At 45.9% G+C, this 16,527-nt stretch overlaps 1 protein-coding gene across 2 annotated transcripts in view; it reads right to left on the bottom strand.

Moving 5' to 3' along the window:
• SNX7 (sorting nexin 7) overlaps positions 1 to 14,352 on the bottom strand; it is a 68,102-nt gene extending 53,750 nt beyond the window's left edge. The window contains exon 1 of one of the 2 annotated variants that reach the window (XM_048861315.2): positions 14,139 to 14,350. In XM_048861315.2, the coding sequence (XP_048717272.2) occupies positions 14,139 to 14,327 (189 nt within the window). In that variant the 5' untranslated portion in view covers positions 14,328 to 14,350. Of the gene's footprint in view, positions 1 to 14,138 lie in introns of both variants that reach the window. The other variant, XM_048861317.2, reaches the window with a different exon arrangement.
• Between the last annotated feature and the right edge of the window lie 2,175 nt (positions 14,353 to 16,527).

A 16,527-nucleotide genomic window follows, 5' to 3' on the forward strand; every position in this document is an offset into this window, starting at 1 on the left:
TTTGTAAAGTTAACCTATATCTAACTTAAAGATGCATTTTCTCGCTAAAGGCCCTGTCATTTCTTTGCCATATTTTCTCAAGGCTTATCTCACTATTCAGATTGTTAAAGTAGCACAAAGACTATTGGTATTTTTTCAAGAATATAAATGTTTGTAGGTTATAGACATGGTGGTCTCTATGTGGCAATCCATCAAGATTTTATTTGTTCACAGCTTTCTGCAGGACGGGACACTTAGAAGAATACGGTTTGTAGTCAGTCCCTTTAAAAAGCCGCCAAATTAACAAGCAATTTATGTTAAGAAAGAATTGAATGTCAATAAGGAGAAATATTATGCATACATAAAACTGATTAACATCACAGTTAAACATATGACTATTGACAAATGCGATGTCTATGCTAGTTAACTGCTCAGAGATGTCTTGCTTTATTATTTCCTTAGATTACAGAAAATTTGAAAAACTATATTTTTTGTAAATAATTTTTACCAAGACATCCAATTCTAAAGACTCATTGCTGTTTCTTACTACAGCCATTTAACTTGATAGTTGTCACTGATAAAAGTTTTGCAAAAATTTTCAGATGTTTTTCTGAATTCCAAATAAGAATCCTTAATTTCTTTGCATTTCCATCATATACCTTTCACAAAAATCACCTCAAATAGACAAGGTTACTCAGTTCCACATTGTGTATTTACATGAAGAGTATCAAACTCCTACAGAAAAATCTTGAATATGTACATGGGGTAGATCTTCAGCAGCTTTAAACTGTCAGAGATGCTTGATTTACTTCAGCAAATTTATGGCAGTTTACGCCAGTTGAGGATCTGCTAAGAACTCAGGTGGAAAATTAACCGGTTGGGTTCAGTTTATAGATGACTGTTCCAACAACTAGTGAAGTGTAGTGCAAGTTTCAATACATAAGAGTATTTCCTGTCTCAATGTAAATTTCAGACTATTTGATAAAATAGATCACTCCCCAGAACAGACAGTCGGAACGGAATAGATTTTCCAAGCTCTCACAGAATCTGTGGCTGACAGAGAAGATTTCTCCGAAGGGGTAGACCTGGCCAGGCTTAGTGAAGTTTTGAGAGGAGAACTTGGTCAAGAATCTGAGTTGGTCAATAACCAAAGTCCTGGCGGCTCTGGTGAAAGCTATGTCATCCCATTATAACGTGGAACACAACTGACAGTATGGAGTATCACGTGTATCATGAAATTCAAGAAAGCAGAGGATGAAGGGAAACTGAAGACAACACTTTGATTTGACTTCACCTGACAAGTTGCCCTCTCTGGAACAAGTTTCAGCACTCTTTTTAACCATTGTAACAGAGGTTAATGTAAAAAAGAACAAGTCCTGCATCTTGAATATTACACAATGCCCAATCAGGCTGACAACACTGGGTGCTGGCCTTCGATATTCTCTCGCCAGATATTGGTCAAGGTTTCTATATTAAAGGGACTGAGACATGGCATGATTAGTAGCACGCTGTTCACTAATGCTCTCCAGCATGAAGAAGGCCACAAGCTCAGCTATGAGCAATTAAACCCTTTCTGTCGGGAATTATGAGCACCAGGGTAGTAATTACTGGGCTAATGATGTAATTGAAAGGATTTAAGCAGAAGCAAGGGGAAGCTCAGAAGGAAAGCTCAGAGGGTGAGTCTGGGCTGAGGAGTGAGGACTGTGGGGAAGCCTCATCTTGCTGTAAGCCTACATTATACCGTGATATTTTGCAAGGGAAGAATAAATACACAAGTGGTGAAAAGGTAACAACCTGGCGTCTGCGAGAAACCACAGGAACTGGTTATGCAGTCAAACACTGGGTAGTGACAGAGACGCCCTGTGACATGGACACTGTCAAGCTAAACATCCATGTGGTTTTTTACAAAATAAATGCTGTGTGTTTATATTCTGAGTAATATCTTTAGATTCTTAATTGTCAACTTTAATCTTTTTTCACCATTTAGCTATTTGGCCTATTTTCATTGCCTCAACTGAATTAAATGAAAAATGAAGTCAATTTCACTTTTAGATACTCATGTTTCAGCACAACACAACATTATTTAGGCTACAAACTCCACAGACTATATGTAAAGGAAAAAAATCACAGCTACTTTGCAGCTAGTTATTTTTATTGGGACCATTTTATAGATTTTGGAACAGTAAGTTTTCCATAAGTTAAATCTGAAACCAAAATCTGCCTCATACTTACCCCTTTAACAGTAGGTATAGAACAAGTACAAGGTATAATTCAGGACCAGCCAGTTAACAACACAGGTAGCCTGAGAGACTGGAAACAAGCAGCAAGTTGATTTGAGAATCAAGTAAAAGGGCCTGATCCTGCAAAGATCTGTGCGTGCACAACACCCACTGGCTACAGTAGAAGTTGAGAGTATTAAAAACCTTGCAGGAGACTTTCACTACCACAGAAAATCAGATCCCAAATTTGCATCTTAAGTAAATGGTCTTCCTCACCTATAAACAAAAGCAGTAAGTGTAAATGTTCAAGACAAAAAAGGGATACCATGCTTCCAAACATAGTGTGAAATGTTTTGTTTATAGAAATAGTTACCACTTTGCATACCTTTTAACAGCTGTTATGTTTTCTCTTTGATATAATTAGGGAATACATTTCTGCCACTTAGATTCTTAATTATAAAGTTTTTATTGCAATCTATATTTAAGGATAGCTATCCATATTTTATATCAAGTTTTTGATATAAGGTACCTTATCTCTTTCATAAGCAAGCAGCAGTATAACTGAACTAATTACAATGGACCAACAGGTATAGGGTATATCTACCCAGGGATAAAAGCTCTACGGCATGACTGTGGCTAGCCAGGGCCAGCTGACTCAGGCTCACAAAGTTCAGGCTGCAGGGCTAATAATTGCAACATTCGGGCTTGGGCTGGAGCCCGAGCTCTGGGACTCTCCACCCTTGCAGGGTCTTAGAGCTCAGACATCTACACAGCAATTTTTCAGCTCCAGAGCCCGAACGCCACAAGCCTGAGTCAGACATGGGTTTTTTTTTTTTTATGTCTACCCAGGGACAAATGAGTATTACTTCCTGAATAAATTTCCTAGCTTAGACCAGCAAAGCCAAAAGCCAAGATCACACAAATAAAAGTCAAATAACTCTTTATGTTTTTGCACTCTTTTGCACTAAATTGTTCAAATGGATTCTCCATTTCTTGATGTCCTCAAATCAGGATTGGACATCTTTCTGGAAGGTATGTGGTAGCATAACTATTGGGCTCACTACAGAGGTAAACAGCATGGTGTGGCATACAGGAGACAGACTAGGTGATTTAATGGTCCCTTCTGGCCTTACTTTATTAATATCAAGATTTTGCTTCAGTACTATCAAACACATAACTGTTTCATAGTAAATGTGAAGTCTCTACAGCAGTGATTCCCCAACTTGTTCCGCCACTTGTGCAGGGAAAGCTCCTGGTGGGCTGGGTTGGTTTGTTTACCTGCTGCGTCCGCAGGTTCGGCCGATTGCAGCTCCCAGTGGCCGCGGTTCGCTGCTCCAGGCCAATGGAAGCTGCTGGAAGTGGCGACCAGTACGTCCCTTGGCCCGCGCCGCTTCCAGCGGCTCCCATTGGCCTGGAGCAGCAAACCGCGGCCACTGGGAGCCATGATTGCCTGAACCTGCGGATGCATCAGGGGCTCTCTCTGCACAAGCGCAGAACAAGTTTGGGAACCACTGCTCTACAGTTACCATTCTAATATATTAATTTCTTCCCAGTCCTCTGTGCCCAGTGCCTATTTACAGAAACACTGGAAATGTGTGCTCAAGTAAATAAAAGTTGAATTACAATCCAAGTGCTACAGAAGTACATGCAACATCAATGCCAAATGAGTTTGTACTTAATTAGAGAGACAAGATGGGTTAAGTAATCTCTTTTATTGGACCAGCTTCTGAAAGAGAAGCTTTTGAGCCACACCGAGCTCTTCTTCAGGACGAAATATTTGCTGCTCCTACCACTGTACTCTTAGACATTCCATTGTTTCATTTCAGAGAGTTAGCAATCTATTGGGTTTACTTAAGAAGCCTCAGAGGGTAGGTGGTTTTCACCCCACATTCTATTTTTTGGAACCTGTTTGCTTTATCAAGACTGGCTCAGTGTATGCTCTATTCTTTATCAAGTTTGAGGGTCTGCTTGAAAAGGAAGATAACAGCAGACCTTGCTTTTACCAAATCAGACATAAACCAAACTATTACCATAACTGAGTCATATTTAGTGCACCAATACACAGATCTTCATATAGCAGTTGCAATCTTGGAAGAATTAAAGAATACCAGGTTAAAAAAAAATTACTTAATGAGATGGAGGGGTAGCCTATTTGTACTTCAACACATATGTCCGCACACACTTCTATTATTTCCTCTAAATTTATGTATTAGTCTACACTTTAGAACAAGCACTGGATATCTTTGAAAAACTATAATAAAACATACCAGTCAAGGCAAAAATAAATTAATCCATTTTTTATCGTTGATATTCAGAATGGATTAAGGTGATTTAAATCACCAAGTGGAAAAGCCTCAATTTAAAATCACCTTTCCTTTTGTATTTCAGTTATTTTCTAAAGAATGGTTATATCAATCAATGAGAATGCACCTTTCAAATTTGTTGATTTACAACAAAAAGAGAGCCTTTACACTAGATTTGGTAAATCTTTTTGCTACCTAGGAGGATACACTATAACTTTATACATTTATTTAAGAAATTATAAGGCCTAATATCATCATAGTCTTATTAACTGTACATTTTAGTATGTTAAGAAACAGTGAATGATAGATTGCTTATTTACTAGATAATTTACTTTGTGCTCATATTTGGATCAAGCTGCATAAGGATGGTAACTGGAATTTAAGGAAACACACAAAACAGTATATAAAATTTATTTCTATTAAACAAAACAAACGTTTTATTAAGAGACGATTATGTATCACAACATCTTGCACTTACAATTAAACGATTTATAAACAGAGGGATTAGCTGTATTCAGTGAAGTAAACTGAAAACTTTCCCAGACTGACCTGAACTAATCAAACATGTCTAAGCCCTGGTCTACACTAGGACTTTAGGTCGAATTTAGCAGCATTAAATCGATGTAAACCTGCACCCGTCCACACAATGAAGCCCTTTATTTCAACTTAAAGGGCTCTTAAAATCGATTTCCTTACTCCACCCCTGACAAGTGGATTAGCGCTTAAATCGATGTTGCCGGCTCGAATTTGGGGTACTGTGGACACAATTCGATGGTATTGGCCTCCGGGAGCTATCCCAGAGTGCTCCATTATGACCGCTCTGGACAGCACTCTCAACTCAGATGCACTGGCCAGGTAGACAGGAAAAGAACCGCGAACTTTTGAATCTCATTTCCTGTTTGGCCAGCGTGGCAAGCTGCAGGTGACCATGCAGAGCTCATCAGCACAGGTGACCATGATGGAGTCCCAGAATCGCAAAAGAGCTCCAGCATGGACCGAACAGGAGGTACGGGATCTGATCGCTGTTTGGGGAGAGGAATCCGTGCTATCAGAACTCCGTTCCAGTTTTCGAAATGCCAAAACCTTTGTGAAAATCTCCCAGGGCATGAAGGACAGAGGCCATAACAGGGACCCGAAGCAGTGCCGCGTGAAACTGAAGGAGCTGAGGCAAGCCTACCAGAAAACCAGAGAGGCGAACAGCCGCTCTGGGTCAGAGCCCCAAACATGCCGCTTCTATGATGAGCTGCATGCCATTTTAGGGGGTTCAGCCACCACTACCCCAGCCATGTTGTTTGACTCCTTCAATGGAGATGGAGGCAATACGGAAGCAGGTTTTGGGGACGAAGAAGATGATGATAAGTAGGAGGAGGAGGTTGTAGATAGCTCACAGCAAGCAAGCGGAGAAACCGGTTTTCCCAACAGCCAGGAACTGTTTCTCACCCTAGACCTGGAGCCAGTACCCCCTGAACCCACCCAAGGCTGCCTCCTGGACCCAGCAGGCGGAGAAGGGACCTCTGGTGAGTGTATCTTTTAAAATACTATACATGGTTTAAAAGCAAGCATGTGAAAGGATTACTTTGCCCTGGCATTTGCGGTTCTCCTAGATGTAGTCCTAAAGCCTTTGCAAAAGGTTTCTGGGGAGGGCAGCCTTATTGCGTCCTTCATGGTAGGACACTTTACCACTCCAGGCCAGTAACACGTACTCGGGAATCATTGTAGAACAAAGCATTGCAGTGTATGTTTGCTGGCATTCAAACAACATCCGTTCTTTATCTCTCTGTGTTATCCTCAGGAGAGTGAGATATAATTCATGGTCACCTGGTTGAAATACAGTGCTTTTCTTCAGGGGACACTCAGAGGAGCCCATTCCTGCTGGGCTGTTTGCCTGTGGCTAAACAGAAATGTTCACCACAGGGAGGGGGGGAAGGTTGAGGGGGTAGTCACGCGGTGGGAGGAGGCAAAATGCGACCTTGTAACGAAAGCACATGTGCTATGTATGTAATGTTAACAGCAAGGTTTACCTTGAAAGACTGTAGCCACTGTTTTATAAAATGTGTCTTTAAATACCGCTGTCCCTTTTTTTTCTCCACCAGCTGCATGTGTTTCAATGATCACAGGATCTTCTCCTTCCCAGAGGCTAGTGAAGCTTAGAAAGAAAAAAAAACGCACTCGCGATGAAATGTTCTCCGAGCTCATGCTGTCCTCCCACACTGACAGAGCACAGACGAATGCGTGGAGGCAAATAATGTCAGAGTGCAGGAAAGCACAAAATGACCGGGAAGAGAGGTGGCGGGCTGAAGAGAGTAAGTGGCGGGCTGAAGAGAGGGCTGAAGCTCAAATGTGGCGGCAGCGTGATGAGAGGAGGCAGGATTCAATGCTGAGGCTGCTGCAGGACCAAACCAGTATGCTCCAGTGTATGGTTGAGCTGCAGCAAAGGCAGCTGGAGCACAGACTGCCACTGCTGCCCCTCTGTAACCAACCGCCCTCCTCCCCAAGTTCCACAGTCTCCACACCCAGACGCCCAAGAACGCGGTGGGGGGGCCTCCGGCCAACCAGCCACTCCACCACAGAGGATTGCCCAAAAAAAAGAAGGCTGTCATTCAATAAATTTTAAAGTTGTAAACTTTTAAAGTGCTGTGCTTAAAGTGCTGTGTGGCATTTTCCTTCCCTCCTCCACCACCCCTCATGGGCTACCTTGGTAGTCATCCCCCTATTTGTGTGATGAATGAATAAAGAATGCATTAATGTGAAGCAACAATGACTTTATTGCCTCTGCAAGCGGTGATTGAAGGGAGGAGGGGCGGGTGGTTAGCTTACAGGGAAGTAGAGTGAACCAAGGGGCGGGGGGTTTCATCAAGGAGAAACAAACAGAACTTTCACACCGTAGCCTGGCCAGTCATGAAACTGTTTTTCAAAGCTTCTCTGATGCGTACCGCGCCCTCCTGTGCTCTTCTAACCGCCCTGGTGTCTGGCTGCGCGTAACCAGCAGCCAGGCGATTTGCCTCAACCTCCCACCCCACCATAAACGTCTCCCCCTTACTCTCACAGATATTGTGGAGCACACAGCAAGCAGTAATAACAGTGGGAATATTGATTTTGCTGAGGTCTAAGCGAGTCAGTAAACTGCGCCAGCGCGCCTTTAAACGTCCAAATGCACATTCTACCACCATTCTGCACTTGCTCAGCCTGTAGTTGAACAGCTCCTGACTACTGTCCAGGCTGCCTGTGTACGGCTTCATGAGCCATGGCATTAAGGGGTAGGCTGGGTCCCCAAGGATACATATAGGCATTTCAACATCCCCAACAGTTATTTTCTGGTCTGGGAATAAAGTCCCTTCCTGCAGCTTTTGAAACAGACCAGAGTTCCTGAAGATGCGAGCATCATGCACCTTTCCCAGCCATCCCACGTTGATGTTGGTGAAACGTCCCTTGTGATCCACCAGAGCTTGCAGCACTATCGAAAAGTACCCCTTGCGGTTTATGTACTCGGCGGCTTGGTGCTCCGGTGCCAAGATAGGGATATGGGTTCTGTCTATAGCCCCACCACAGTTAGGGAATCCCATTGCAGCAAAGCCATCCACTATGACCTGCACATTTCCCAGGGTCACTACCCTTGATATCAGCAGATCTTTGATTGCGTGGGCTACTTGCATCACAGCAGCCCCCACAGTAGATTTGCCCACTCCAAATTGATTCCCAACTGACCGGTAGCTGTCTGGCGTTGCAAGCTTCCACAGGGCTATCGCCACTCGCTTCTCAACTGTGAGGGCTGCTCTCATCTTGGTATTCATGCGCCTCAGGGCAGGGGAAAGCAAGTCACAAAGTTCCATGAAAGTGCCCTTATGAATGCGAAAGTTTCGCAGCCACTGGGAATCGTCCCAGACCTGCAACACTATGCGGTCCCACCAGTCTGTGCTTGTTTCCCAAGCCCAGAATCGGCGTTCCACAGCATGAACTGCCCCATTAGCACCATGATGCATGCATTGGCAGGGCCCATGCTTTCAGAGAAATCTGTGTCCATGTCCTGATCACTCACGTGTCCGCACTGACGTCGCCTCCTCACCCGGTATCGCTTTGCCAGATTCTGGTGCTGCATATACTGCTGGATAATGCGTATGGTGTTTAATGTGCTGCTAATCGCCAAAGTGAGCTGAGCGGCCTCCATGCTTGCCTTGGTATGGCGTCCGCACAGAAAAAAGGCGCGGAACGATTGTCTGCCGTTGCTCTGACGGAGGGAGGCGCGACTGACGACATGGCTTACAGGGTTGGCTTCAGGGAGCTAAAAATCAACAAAGGGGGTGCCTTTACATCAAGGAGTATTTCAGGCAGGACTTCACGGAGGGTTCCAATAAGAAATAGTGCACCTAAGTTATTGTTCTTATTGGAACAAGGAGGTTAGCCTGGCCTCTGATTGATACATGGCTAGATTTACCTCGCTGCACCTTCTCTGTGAGTGACTGCAGTGTGACCTAGAGGAATGAGTCCCCTAGACAGGGGAGGAGGCAAATGAGTACAAAACAAATCTGGTCTATTTCTTGTTTTGATCCACTCCATCTATCTTTTACATCTTTGGCTGGCAGCAGACGGTGCAGAAGGACTGCATGCCATCCACATCTCATGGCTGCTCGGCAGAAGATGGTACAGTACGACTGCTAGCCATCCTCATCTCTTGCCTGCCTGGCAGAAGATGGTACAGTACGACTGCTAGCAATCCTCATCTCTTGCCTGCCTGGCAGAAGATGGTACAGTACGACTACTAGCAATCCTCATCTCTTGCCTGCCTGGCAGAAGATGGTACAGTACGACTGCTAGCAGTCCGTATCGCCTGCCCGCTCACCATAAGACGGTTCAATAGGACTGACTGCAGGACTAAAGAGAATGGCCTGGTCAAGTCACTCCAAATTTAGTCCCTGCGCCCATGTCTGCCCAGGCGCTCCCAGCCGATGTGGCCAGGAGCACCTCGGACACGACGAGGACGACTACCAGTCGTATTGCACCGTCTGCTGCCAGAAGGCAATGGGTTGCTGCTACTGTGCAGCAAAGCTGTACCGCGTCTGCCAGCGCCCAGGAGACATAGGGTGACGGTTACCTGAGCGGGCTCCATGCTTGCCGTGGTATGGCGTCTGCACAGGTAACTCAGGAAAAAAGACGCGAAATGATTGTCTGCCCTTGCTTTCACGGAGGGAGGGAGCGAACGGGGGCCTGATGATATGTACCCAGAACCACCCGCGACAATGTTTTAGCCCCATCAGGCATTGGGATCTCAACCCAGAATTCCAATGGGCAGCGGAGACTGCGGGAACTGTGGGATAGCTACCCACAGTGCAACGCTCCGGAAGTCGACTCTAGCCTCGGTACTGTGGAAGCGCTCCGCCGAGTTAATGCACTTAATGCACTTAGAGCATTTTCTGTGGGGACACACACACACTCGAATATATAAAACCGATTTCTAAAAAAACGACTTCTATAAATTCGACCTTATTCCGTAGTGTAGACATACCCTAAGAGAAAGTGACTTAAGTTCCTGGTTTTGCCTAAGTCTTGAAAATGGTAATCTCCTAAATTACTCAGGCTGATTTATTGTGCCATATTTATAAAGCTTGTCCTCAAAAGTTAGAAGCAGGGGTAAACATCTAAGTTTTTGACAGAGGCTCATGGATTCAGCATATTTATATTTTATGTAAATGTTTTAAGAGAAATTTAGGCCTTAACATATTTTGTATTAAATTCAGATTTTATTTTACACGGGTTTATTTTAAAAAAGAAAAATATAATTTAATCAAAAGAGTCTAAATAAAACAATCCAATTTTTCATTTTTTTTAAAAAACACAATCATTGCTTTTTAAATCCACCTTTGTGATATTTTAGTCAACTTTTTTTCTTTTTAAAACAGATATCTACCTAATGTAAGGCGTCAAAGATTTTTTCAAAGCCCTAGTCTTACAACTGGAGCCATGTGAGTGGACACCAAGAGGATACAGAGGTCAACTAACGGATCGCCATATTTGGAGTCAGAAAGGAATTTCCCCTCAGATATTAGCAGAGGCCAAGAAGGCCAAGAATTGCGACTTGCATTTCTCTTCAGCACAGGGCATGGGTCACTTGCGAGTTTAAACTCGTGTAAATGGTGGATTCTCTGTAACTTTAAGTTTTGAAATTATGATTTGAGGACTTCAGTAACTCATCCAGAGGCTATGGGTCTATTATAGGAGTGGGTGAGACTAGATGATCATGATAGTCCCCTCTGGTCTTAGGCTAGGACTATAACTCTCATGAATCCAAATGCAAGATCAGGGCCCAAAAGCCAAGGAATTAGGCCCTGAGCCCACATGCATGCTTAACTCTATCACTATTGCCAACATCAAGAGTTCCAAAATTGTGAGTCAGACCTCAAAAATGGCTTAAAAGTTTCTGTTTTTAACAGAGTTCATTTTATTTTCTGGCTTCTAAGCTTCCACCATAGAATCATAGAAGATTAGGGTTGGAAGAGACCTCAAGAGGTCATCTAGTCCAGGGGTTTACAAAATTTTTTTTCTGGCGACCCAGTTGAAGAAAACCGTTGATGCCCGTGACCCAATGAAGCTGGGGATGAGGGGTTTGGTGTGCAGGAGGGGATCAGGGCTCTGGGCTGGGGGTGCAGGCTCTGGGTGGGGCTGGAGTGCAGGAGGGGGCTCTGGGTTTGGGGGGGCTCTGGGTGAGGCAGAGGGTTGGGGTGTGGGAGGGGGTCAAGGCTCTGGGCTGAGGCCAGGGATGAGGAGTTTGGGGTGCACAATGGGGCTCCAGGTTTGGGGGTGCTCAGAGCTGGGACAGGGGATTGGGGTGCAGGCTTACCTCGAGCGGCTCCTGATCAGTAGCGCAGCAGGGGCACTAAGGCAGGCTTCCTGCCTGTCCTGGCACTGCAAACCGCATGCGCCCCAGAAGCGGCCAGCAGAAGGTCCAGCTCCTAGGCTTCTAGTGCGCAGTGGCCAGCAGCAGGTCTGGCTTCTGGCCGCTACTGGGGCACAGCACGGTGTCAGAACAACTAGCACCGCCAATGGGACTTCTAATGGTCCGGTTGGCAGTGCTGAGCAGAGCCACCATGACCCAGTGCCTTCCATTCCACGACCCAGTACTGGGTCACAACCAGCTGTTTGAAAACCACTGATCTAGTCCAAGCCCCTGCTCAAAGCAGGACCAATCCCTCATAATCATCACAGCCAGGGCTTTGTCAAGTCATGACTCAAGTCATGTTTTCACATCTTTTTCCCCCACAACCATGAGGGCTAGAAACTTGTTTTAAATAAACACCTGTGAGAATCTCACTGTTGGACTTCAGAAGCTGTGGTGTTAAGAAAAACAATCACAAGATTCATCATAGTTCAGAGACTACTTCCATGCATGTAGTTAATCATGTGTGATAATGTTTGCCCAATCTAGGTCCTATACCAAGTTTCAGATACTAATCATTTTATTCCCTCCTCTATCAAAATAGATGTAAATTTAAATAAAAGAAGTACTTGTGGCACCATAGGACTGCGTGCATCCAGTGAAGCGAGCTGTAGCTCATGAAAGCTTATGCTCAAATAAATTTGTTAGTCTAAGGTGCCACAAGTCCTCCTTTTCTTTTTGCAGATACAGACTAACACAGCTGCTACTCTGAAACCTGTAAATTTAAATGATACCTATTCTCCATTTGATTTTCATACACAACAATGGTACACCCTCTCAAACTGTTTTGAATAAACTCAAGTTTGAAACTTGTATACTGGTGAGTATTTTTCAATATATTACTATATATAAACCATGCCTGTAGATTAACTATTTAGATATTATATTTGTTCTGTATTTTATTGGTACACATGACATATTACTGTAAATTTCAAGGGCTGTGCTTAAAGATAATAACTAGCGCTTTGATACTGCAATAAGATCTATACAGACAGGCCTCTGCCCCCACTTTAGGACTGTGCACTGACCCATGCACATCAGCCTGCAAGACTGGGGTTCTAGGTCAGTTGCCTGCACAATAATAGATTGGTGTTTGCCCCCACAGACAAATTTAGCAAACATTTTTACCTAGTTGCTTAATAATAACGACAAATGCCAATCATTGGTTACTGAGGAAAAACTGCTGATAGAGAGTCAGAACACACAGATTTCCAATATCCAAAATTACCATAACAGTTCCCCTATTACAAAAAGTGTAACAGCTGAGGATACTTTGATCATACAGCTGTCATAGAATCATAGAATATCAGGGTTGGAAGGGACCCCAGACGGTCATCTAGTCCAACCCCCTGCTCGAAGCAGGACCAATTCCCAGTTAAATCATCCCAGCCAGGGCTTTGTCAAGCCTGACCTTAAAAACCTCTAAGGAAGGAGATTCTACCACCTCCCTAGGTAACGCATTCCAGTGTTTCACCACCCTCTTAGTGAAGAAGTTTTTCCTAATATCCAATCTAAACCTCCCCCACTGCAACTTGAGACCATTACTCCTCGTTCTGTCATCTGCTACAATTGAGAACAGTCTAGAGCCATCCTCTTTGGAACCCCCTTTTAGGTAGTTGAAAGCAGCTATCAAATCCCCCCTCATTCTTCTCTTCTGCAGGCTAAACAATCCCAGCTCCCTCAGCCTCTCCTCATAACTCATGTGTTCCAGTCCCCTAATCATTTTTGTTGCCCTTCGCTGGACTCTCTCCAATTTATCCACATCCTTCTTGAAGTGTCCAACCCTATTACCGGCACAAACTGAATAGAAACTTAAAAATTAGCAACTTTTCTCTGAAAACTCATCCTAAAACTAGTACAGTACTTAATGGACGGTGAATCCCCATTGGGGAAAAAAACAAACACCTCTATGCATGCCAGAGAGCCATGAAATGCCAATTCCTGGGGAGGGGGCATCTTTCTCCTTGTTTTTAAGTGGTTGTTTGAAACATGAGTGGAAAAAACGACAGCTGTCTACAAGAATTAGAACACTACGTGCACTTTAACTTTTTATCTTCCCTTTATCTACTCAATTTACAATCCCTATTTTCTGCTCTTTAACATAAACTAGATGGTGACGACTCAGGTTAATGTGCATGCAACGCTTTGAAGAGGAATAGTGCTATTTCTCTGCCAAGCTTTTATTGCCATTACCTAGAGCCATTAACAACCTGCAGGACCGTGCCCAGGTAGCAGAGGTCACTGTACCAGGATTGTTGCTCCGACTACCCGTCCACAGGAACCTGCAGATAAGTGCAACGCTCCCCCTCTCCCGGGCACCTGACTCCCCGCCGCGCAGCAGGGTGACGGGGGAAATCACGTTAGGGCCGGGCCGGGCCGCCCCCGCGCGGGGTGTCTGCCCGGTGCAGGCTGCCCTGACCGCTTCGCCCAGCCCGAAGTGCAGGGGGCGATGAGACGCGCCGGGGGCAGCTCCAGGGCGCTGGGCGGGGGAGCCCCGCTTGCCCGTCACATCCCCGCCGCTCTGCAGACAAGCCCTGGCAGCGGCACCCCAGACGGGGCAGCGCCCGAGGCAAAGTGCAGCGGGCGGGGGGGATGAAGGGCGCGGGGCGGGCACCTCTCCCTCCCCCACTGCTCCGGCCCTTCGGAGCCCGGCCGCGGCGGGCAGGGGGCTCGGGGCTGCTCGGCGGGGAGCGGGGCCCCGGGCCGTACCTTGCTGAACACCTCCAGGTCTTCCTCGTCGTCGTCAAAGGCCAGCTCCTCCGGGGCGGCGGGGGGCGGCGGGGCCCGCGCTGCGCCGGGGGCGCTCGGCCGGGGCGCAGCAGCAGTAGCTCCACCCTCGCTGCCAGCGGGGGAGCCGGAGAGCGGCGGCGGCCCCGGTACCCTGCTCTCAGCCTCCATCCCTCTGCGGCAGCCCGGCCGGCGGCCTGTGCGATTGGCTGCCGGAGCCTGCCCCGCCCCGCCCCGCCGGCCGCACGCGCAGTGCGCAGGACGGGAAGCGGCTGCAGCCGGGGCGGGGCCGGGCCGGGCCGGGGCCGGGGAGCGGCGCGGGCGGGGGGAGGAGGGGAGCCGCCCCGCGGACTGGCGAAGCTGCTGCGTGTGGGCGTTGCACTCTGGCGGCTCCCCGCGGGCTGGTGGAGGCGGCGGGAAGTAGCTTCCCACCCCGCCTGGGCTGGGCTGCAATCCGGGAGCCCGCGGGCGGCAGGGCTCCCCGAAGGGTGGGGTGCAGACCGCCGCCCTAGCCGCAGGCCACTCCCAGCCTCTGGCGTCTGTGCGCTCCAGGCGTCCCGAGCCTGAAGCGTCTCTGCAAGGGCTGGCGGGGTGAATGCACCAAGCCAAACGGCGAAAGGCCAGCGCGAAAGCTGCTATAAAGCCTTACTGAAGAAGAGCGCAGCGCAAACGTGAAAGCTCGTCTCTCACCGCCAGAAGTTGGGCCAATGAAGATGTTGCCTTCCCGCACCTTGTTTCGCTAATAAAGCCTTGCAGGCAGAAGTGCCTCTCCTTCATTAGCGCCAGCTATTTCTCACGTGCTCTCCTGTGCAAAGTTTACTTAACGAGCAAACAGGCTGAAAACACAACGTTCGTTCTGTAGTTTATGGATAAATACAGCTAATGTTGCATGTTTGGTCCAAGCAGTTAGCTAATATTTGGGGTCTTGTTAGGGCTGTTTCAATTAGGAGGAAAAATTGATGCAAGTGAGGGGGGAGGGAGGTTGGTGTAATTTTATTTACGAAAAATGTGAACGCCAAGTCATGTTTACCAAATCACCAGTAGAAACAAACATCAGGAGGCATCTTCTTTGCTCAGAAATCCCCAAGTGTGCTTCCCGGAGCTCTGTGTCTACGAAGCCCTATTTCTTTTTCATCTCAGCGTCACAGTCACATCTGTTTCTCTGGCTTTCTGCCACGAACACAAACAGGTTGGAAAACCATTGCCAATATTCTTGTCCCTGTGTTTGCAATTTTAAAAAATACCCTTGTCCCACATGGTTGAGCTCTGACCTGCTATGTGCTTTGGGCGATCCCTCTACTGTTTGAAGCTGTCTCTATTGTGTGAAGGGCTTCCCTATGAGCCCAGAGAGTACTTGGCAAAATCACTGACTTTAGGAGGTCAGGTGTTCTTTAGATCAAAGACTCACTTGATAGCTGCCAGCCATCACCACCTTTCAGTATAATAATGTATTACACCCAAAGAAGGATATTAACATGAAGGTTACAAAGTCCAGCACTCCAAAATTAGAAAATGCCAGTATTAAGGTTACTCATGCAACCTTAATTCAGGCACCTTTTGTGCATGCATTATGATATAGTCTTTAATTATATGCTGCTTTTCCACAGGTCCCCTGCCTCATACAATGCACAGGTTGGATGGTGCTTTGGGAATGAATCAGGATTGTATTGAGGAGGAGGCCATTGCCTATAGAACCCCTGCCTCATATGTTGCAGGTGTTAGAAGGTCTGAAATGAATAAGACAGAGGACCACAGGAAAAGAAAGGGTGGTCTCAAGGTTAATGAAGTTAAATGCTGCCCTGTAGAATTGGAATCTCTCTCTCTTTTCCATAGGGTTCCTATATGATGCTATAAGGAAAAGCACTTAAACCAAATTTCACTGCTGGCCACAGGCCACTAATTGCATGTGACTCATTTGCTGGATGCCCAGACACTTGGCCAGATTTGTAGAAGTCCTGAGCACTAACAACTGCAACTGAAAAGTGGAGTGGATTGGAGCTGTGTTTTGAACACATGAAGGGCTAGAAAAAGATGAAGTACCCTAAATAATTGGGCCCTAGATATCGCAAGTTGTGCACCCAAAATTAGTAAACATTTTTCACCGTTTTTGCCTTAACACTCTTGTGCCTCAGCTATAAAATGGGAATAATAATAATAGTACCTGATCTGATGGGTATTGTGAAGATAAGTTATTCATATGTGATGCACTCAGTTATTATCGGGAGAGTACCATAGGAAAGACGTGAGGAAATTAATAATTCTGTATTCAGTAATGTGTATTAAATATTATCTTGAGCCACACAGTGAATGAAAAGAATAAAAATAAACATTGAATAAAACTCAGTGAGATAGGGGTCTGTAGAAAAAATAG

The sequence above is a fragment of the Caretta caretta genome, chromosome 8 (genome assembly GCF_965140235.1).
Source record: "Caretta caretta isolate rCarCar2 chromosome 8, rCarCar1.hap1, whole genome shotgun sequence".
NCBI classification, from domain to species: domain Eukaryota; kingdom Metazoa; phylum Chordata; order Testudines; family Cheloniidae; genus Caretta; species Caretta caretta.